Below are 7,120 nucleotides of genomic sequence, written 5' to 3'. Positions count from 1 at the left end.
TATCTCAGAAAGGTGGAAAAATATCTAAGTATCCATGTCAGAACCTTAGGGTACAAATCATTAATAAGGCTATTAAAATAAATATTGTAACTGAAATGAGTCTGCATTTCATTACAACATTAATTTAGTAATATCAACCATGAATGTAACTTAATCTGAAAGAAACAACAAAGTTCTTATATCAGTTCAGAAATTTACTCCATACATAACCATGAAAAAGAATAGAGAGCAACATGGGTCTCAGCAAAATCACAAATTTCTTCATGTCATAGACCTTTGTAAATCTTTGAACAGTAGGTATCAAATCCATGTCAAAAGTTTACTATACTTCTATCATTGTACTTATGTCATTGAACACCTATTGCTCTGATGAGAACATGAACTTCCTGGAGACAGGCCCCCTCTTTTCATTCTTTTTATACCAAAGTTGACTTAACACAATGCAACCACTCCAAGAACATTTGCTGAATTAAATTGCCTCCTAATTTGTGTCTGTGTTTCCAGGCCATCCTCCTCTACAAAATCCTGCCAGTTCTTTTACAAAAATACAATTCTGATAATGTCACTTTTATTGTCCCCAAATCTTTATTGGCTGTTCCTAATCTGCTTTACAAGATTATGTCCACATACCCTGGCAGGGCATTCTGTGCCCACAGCCTGTATTCCCAGTCTCATTCCCAGCCTCTCCTCTTCATATACCGACACTCTCCTCAAGCCATGCTAACTGTTCCTTGAACACTTTTAGATTTTCATTACTCTATGCCTTTGCAAATGCTGTTTCCTCTGTCTGAAAGTTCCTTCCACCTCCATCTGCCCAGCAAACTCATTTATTATTAAAGCTCAGCTTAAATATCACTACCTTGTAGCTTTCCCTGACCCCTCACAGAATTAGTATCTCCCCCATTTGCTTTTTTTGTACCAATATGTTTATTTATTCTTAAAATGGACTAAGCTGACTCAGGGGAAAGGGAAGAAGAGAAGGAAGGAGGGTGCGCCCTGCCAATGGACTTACCCAACCAGCGACTGTGGCACTACGTGTTAAGCATATTGTTCAAGCAGCAGTCAGAGGATGGGGCTGGATGACCTTTAAGTCATTAGATGCTACGGTTCGCATCTTTCACATTGCGTGTCTGTGTGCTCGTGTGTGTGTGTGGGGGGGGTTGGGAGGGAGGGGACAAAGAGAGAGAAACAGAGACAGAGATCAGAGACGAGATGAGGCTGGACGCAGTGCGGTTAAGAACAGATGGGCGGACCCAAATTTCTTCCGCTTTACAGTTTTGCAGAGGTCCAGCCCTGCATCCAGTGCTGTGGCAAGGGGGTGGGAGAGGAGGAAAGAGGAGGGACTGCACTCCCTCTGAGCGTGTCCAGCCTCGACTGCCTGACGGATCACTTTCCGCACCAACACCGCCAGTTCCTTCTCGCCGTGACTCATGCCTATTGTGCCAGGCAGGGCGCACTCTGCCCTGCAGCCCCACAGGTGGTATCGACTAGGGGAGACTGTTCCCGCCAGGCTAGGCAGTGGAGCGCCGCACAGCGCGCCTTCCCGCTTCTCAACTGCTGCCCCAGCAGTTCCGACCCAGCGCCAGCAGGCCTGCTCGGTCGATCTTCGAGCCGAAGATGCGGCGGGGCTGGAAGATGGCTCTGTCCGGGGGGCTACGGTGCTGCCGCCGTGTACTTTCCTGGGTGCCTGTGCTTGTTATCGTCCTCGTCGTGCTCTGGTCCTACTATGCCTACGTCTTTGAACTCTGCTTGGGTAAGTGGAGCTAGCACCTAAGATGGGGAAAATATGCTCCCCCTATGTTCTTAGCCCTCACACTGCGGTTTTCCTTTAGCTCCCTGGAGAGCTCCTGGTCTCCAACCTCTGGCTTCCCACAGTATTTCTTGCGGCCTGCCACGAGGGTCCCGCCATGTCACCATCGCTTCCTACCCAAGGTTTCTTACATTATTTCCTGGCCCTACCCACAAGAATTTACTGGCTTTTTCCACTGGGGCCCCCTTTTGTCATACAGGACAACCACTTGTGCCTTGTGCTCTGGTTCTGGGGGCTCCCATCCTACAGAATTGAGGAAACAACATACCCTGTATACTTAAACTGTCCGCTTACGCTATGAATCCCACCAATTCACCCAACTAGAAGCCCCACATTTTCCCATTCCTTCCTACTAGGAATCCCAAAATATTTCCTGTACTCTTAATAGCTCGCCTTTATCCAACACTAGGATTCCTCCTTTTCCCGTGATCCTCTCAAGCCAGCTGATTCACATTTTTCTGCCACTTGGGACCCCACAGTACACCTTGTTCTATCCCACTGTGGTCTCCCCTTTTCACAAAGTAATAAGCCCTCCATTCCTCTTTCCCTGTGGCTTCAACATTTTCTCATCTTCTCCAGCGGAATACGAGTCCTACAATACATCCTGTCCTGTCTCCTCATGCAAGAGGCCCTGATTTTGTTACACTGGAGCTCCCTGTAGTCTCCTGCCTGGCTGCTTTGAGGTGTTTTCACTCCTTCCCATTTGGGGCCCCACATTATTTTGTGAACCTCATACTAGTCACCCTGCTTTTATCACACTATGGTCCTGCTTTGTCCACTGTCTTCTCACACTAGGGTATCCTCATTACCCTCCCACAAGAGTTGCCACAGTATCCCCCACACCCCTTCCAAGGGTCATTACTTTTCTAATGATGATCTCCCCTTGCTATATTTTTTGAAACCACTCTCTACCTCCTGCAATACGCTTCCACTGTTAGCCACACATTTTGCCATCCTCTTCCTCTGGGTTATTATTATTATCTTCACTTATTTTCCTCTAGGATTGCACTTGTCCCTTGTCTTCTCGAACTAGGGAAACACCATCCTTTCCTACAGGGGTTTCTAGTATTTCCTGCCCCTTCCAATGGGAGCCTCATTTCTTGTTCCCTCTCCTAGACCACCCTTTTATAAATCCAGGGTCTCCTCTTTGTACCCTGTCCTGTAACACCAGGGAGCATTTCATCCCCTCCATATCTATAAAATGGTTCCCACAGTGTATCTTCTGCTTTCAAACTCAGAATTCCACAGTATTTCCAGACACAAATCTCAAGACCCTATCCCACTTGGATTACCCCCAGCCCCCTATCTTTATCACTAATGGCTTTATAGTGTTCTAATCACTATAAATCAATTCACAGTGTAGTCTTCATGGTATATCCTGTCTCCTCAAGAGCCTCTGCTTTTCTCATAGTGAGATCTCCCCTTGCCTCTCACATTGAAGAATCCCTGTCTCTTCTCAAAGGAGATTCCACTAATAGTTATTGTGACTTCAGTGCTAGAATCCCACTTCTAATACCCTTAAAACTGTGTTCTACAATGTTCCCTATTCATTCAGTGTGAGGTCCCAGTATATTTCCAGTCCCCTCACATTAAGACTCCTATTTGTCCTGTTGGACATCACCTCACAGAACACTGGCCTGCACAGTGTTTTCTTAACATTTTACATCAGATTCCATTATTTAAAAACCAGGAGGGTAAGGTAGCCTTGATTTCCAATTCTGGTTCCACCAGTCCATCCTGTCATCTTCACTTGACAATCTTTAACAAATGAGTGGCCTTGGTTTCAGAAAGGTTAGATCAAATTTTCCTAAACTCACATATTTAGTAAATAATATAGAATCGGATATCAAAGCTGCCTGATAACCAAAGCAACACAACCAAAACAACAGATTTGAGTTTCAGTATGACTCAAAAAGTAATATTAAGGACCTCACTTCTTTCTAAAAACAGAACCTGATGTCTTTCTCCCTAATATCAGGTTAGAGCTGAAGTCAAAAATGGTATTTTTGTCTTATAAATCTTAGAGTTTGGATTCTGCCACTTACTAATTAGGATACCTGATGCAACTTACCTAATCTCTCTCAACTTCAGTTGCCTCACATGCACTTTGCTTATATAGTTGTTCATTCATACCACAAATACTTCCTTGTCACCTACTATATGCCATTATAGCATTGTTATGAGATTTAAATAATATGGTGCATGAAAAGCACACATCACAGTTGACAGCACATTGTAAGAGCTCATTAAATAATAACTTGTTATTACTATTATTAATGAGGATATAAGATTCTGCTTGACTCAAGAAAATAAGCTTAGACTTTAAACAGGGAGAAAAGTAACAGGATCCATTTTTTAAGGTACAATTCACATAACATAAAATTAACCATTTTAAAGCATTCAATTTAGTGACAGTACATTCACAATGTTATACAGTCATCACTAATATCTAGTTCCAAAACACTTTCATCACCCCAGAAGAAAACCTCATAGGCATTAGACAGTCACTCCCCATTCGCTCCTTCCCCTAGTCTCTACCAACCACTAATCTGTGTTCTACCTCTATGGATTCTGGATGTTTCACATAAGCGGTATCATACAGTATATCTCCTTTTGTGCCTGGCTTCTTTCAATTGGTGTACTGTTTTTGAGGTTTATTCACATTGTAGTATGTAACAGTACTTCATTTCTTTTTATGGCTGAATAATATCCCATTGTATACCACACTTTATCCATCTTATCCATTCATCCCTTGATGGTTGATGGACATTTGGGTTGTTTCCACTTTTTGTCTATTCTGAATAGTGCTGCTATAAACATTGATGTACAAGTATTTGTTTAAATACTTGTTTTCAACTCTTTTGTGTAAATACCAGGGAGAGGGGTGGTAAAGCTGGGCTGTATGTTAATTCTATGTTTAACTTTTTGAGGAACCTCCAAACTATTTTCTACAATGGCTGCACAATCTACATTTCTATCAGTAATGTTGGAGAGTTCCAATTTCTCCACATTCTCACCAAAACTTGTTATTTTCCTTTTTTTAATTATAGCCATCATAGTGGGTATGATGTGGTATCTCACTGTGATTTTGATTTGCATTGCCCTGTTGACTAGTGATACTGAGCATCTTTTCATGTGTTTGTTGCCCATTTGTATATCTTCTTTAAAGAAATGTCTATTCAAGTCCTTTGCACGTTTTTAATTGGGTTATTTATCTTTTTGTTGTTGAATTATAAGATTTCCTTATGTATTTTGGATACTCAACCCTTGTCAGATAAATAATTCACAGATACTTTCTCCCATTCCGTGAATTGTCTTTTCACTTCCTTGATAGCATCATTTGATACACAAAGTTTTTAATTTTGATAAAGTTCAATTTATCTATATTTTTTACTTGTGGCCTATGCTTTTGATATCATATCTAAGAACCCATTGCCAAATGCAAGATCATAAAGATTTACCCCTGTGTTTTCTTCTAAGAGTTTTATAGTTTTATCTCTTACATTTAAGTCTTTGATCCATTTTGAGTTCATTTTTGTATATGGTGTGAGGGAGGAGTGCAGGTTCATTCTTTGCATATGGCTATGCAGTTGTGCTAGCATCATTTATAGAAGAGACTATTCTTACCCCATTGAATAGCCTTGACATGATTGTCAAAAACCAATTGACCATAGAGCTCTGGATTTATTTCTGTACTCTTAATTCTGTACCATTGATTCGTTTGTCTGTTCTTCTGCCAGTACCACACTTGTTTTGATTACCATACCTTTGTTTTAAATTTTGAAGTCAAGATGTGTGAATTCTCCAACTTTATTTTTCTTTTATAAGACTGTTTTGGCTAGGGTCTCTTGCAATTCCATATGAGTTTTAGGATCAGCTTTTCCACTTCTGCAAAATGTTCATTGGAATTTTGATAAGGGTTGTACTGAATTGTGTATTGTTTTGAAGAGAATGCCATCTTAAAATCAAGTTTTCCAATCCATGCACATGGGATATCTCTTCATTTATTTAGGTCTTCAGTCACTTTCAGCACTGTTTTGGAATTTTAAGTGTATAAGTCCTGAGCCTCCTTGGTTAAATTTATTCCCGAGTATTTCTTTTTTGATGCTATTATAAATGGAATAGATTTCTTAATTTTCTTCTCTGATTGTTCACTGCTAGTGTATTTAGAAATAAAACTGATATGGAGTGTTGATCTTGTGTTCTGCAACTTTGCTTGAATTTGTTCATTGGTTCTAAGAGGGTTTTTTGGTGGATTCTTTAGAATTATTTATACATAGAATCATATCATACGCAAATAAAAATAATTTTATTTCCTTTTTCCAATTTGGATGCTTTTTTCTTTTTCTTGCCTAGTTGCGCTGGCTAGAACTATCAGTATAATGTTGAATAGAATTGATGAAAATCAACATTGTGACCTTATTTCTTAGCTGAGGGAGAAGATTTCAACCTTTCACCATTGAGTATACTGTTAGGTGTGGGTTTTCCGTAAATGCCCCTTATCAAGTTGAGGAACTTTTCTTCTATTTCTAGTTTCTTGAGCATTTTTTTTCATGAAAGTGTGTGGAATATTGTCAAATGTTTTTCTAGCATCAATTGAGATGAATGTGTGGATTTTTTTCCTTCATTCTGTTAATGTACTGTATTACATTATTGATTTTCATGTGTTGAATCACCCCTTACATTTCTTGGGTGCATGTCACTTGATCATGATGTGTAATCCTCTAATATGCTGTTGAATTTGGTTTGCTAGTAATTACTTGAGTAGTTTTGCATCTATATTCATAAAATATGTATGTAGTTTTCTTTCCTTGTGATGTCTTTATCTGGCATGGGTGTCAGGACAATGCTGGCCTCATAGAATGAGTTAGGAAGTGTTCTCTTCAATATTTTTTTTAACTTTTTGAAAATAATCTTTAATGAGAAACTTGAGCTTGCTTTCACAAACTTACTTTTTAATATCGGGTTTTATATTTGAAATGGCTGTACATAAATCGTAATCAAGATTTTAATAGTTAGCATTGGAACACATATGTTGTAGCAAATAGCAGAATAATGTCTTTTATTCCTCAGCTGGCAGAAACTTCCCCCTCACCACTAGCCAGAATTTATATAATTTGATCTATTTAAGTTGTTATTTAAGGGTAAGATGATTCTTTACTTAAATCCAGCAGCTTTTTTTTTCTTTCATTGACAAATATAATATCTTATGATAATGTGAATGGATTTAGAATGAAATCAAATTTGATCATATTAGTTTTTTCTAAATAATAATGAAGCTTTTCCTTAAGCCTACACAAATGTTCTGCT

The 7,120-nt window shown here is 39.4% G+C and overlaps 1 protein-coding gene across 1 annotated transcript in view; it reads left to right on the top strand.

Annotated features, from left to right (window-relative positions):
- Positions 1 to 1,395: 1,395 nt before the first annotated feature.
- The window catches only part of ZDHHC15 (zDHHC palmitoyltransferase 15), a 135,010-nt gene continuing 129,285 nt past the window's right edge, over positions 1,396 to 7,120 (top strand). Inside the window, exon 1 of the mRNA XM_027095592.1 lies at positions 1,396 to 1,753. Coding sequence (XP_026951393.1) covers positions 1,618 to 1,753 — 136 coding nt within the window. The 5' untranslated portion in view covers positions 1,396 to 1,617. The remainder of the gene's footprint in view (positions 1,754 to 7,120) is intronic.

This window comes from Aethalodelphis obliquidens, unplaced genomic scaffold (genome assembly GCF_003676395.1).
Source record: "Aethalodelphis obliquidens isolate GAN/ISIS:26980383/991018 unplaced genomic scaffold, ASM367639v1 scaffold92, whole genome shotgun sequence".
Lineage (NCBI taxonomy): Eukaryota > Metazoa > Chordata > Mammalia > Artiodactyla > Delphinidae > Aethalodelphis > Aethalodelphis obliquidens.
Note: the sequence above shows the minus strand (reverse complement) of the source record. Positions and strands in the feature narration are given on the sequence as shown.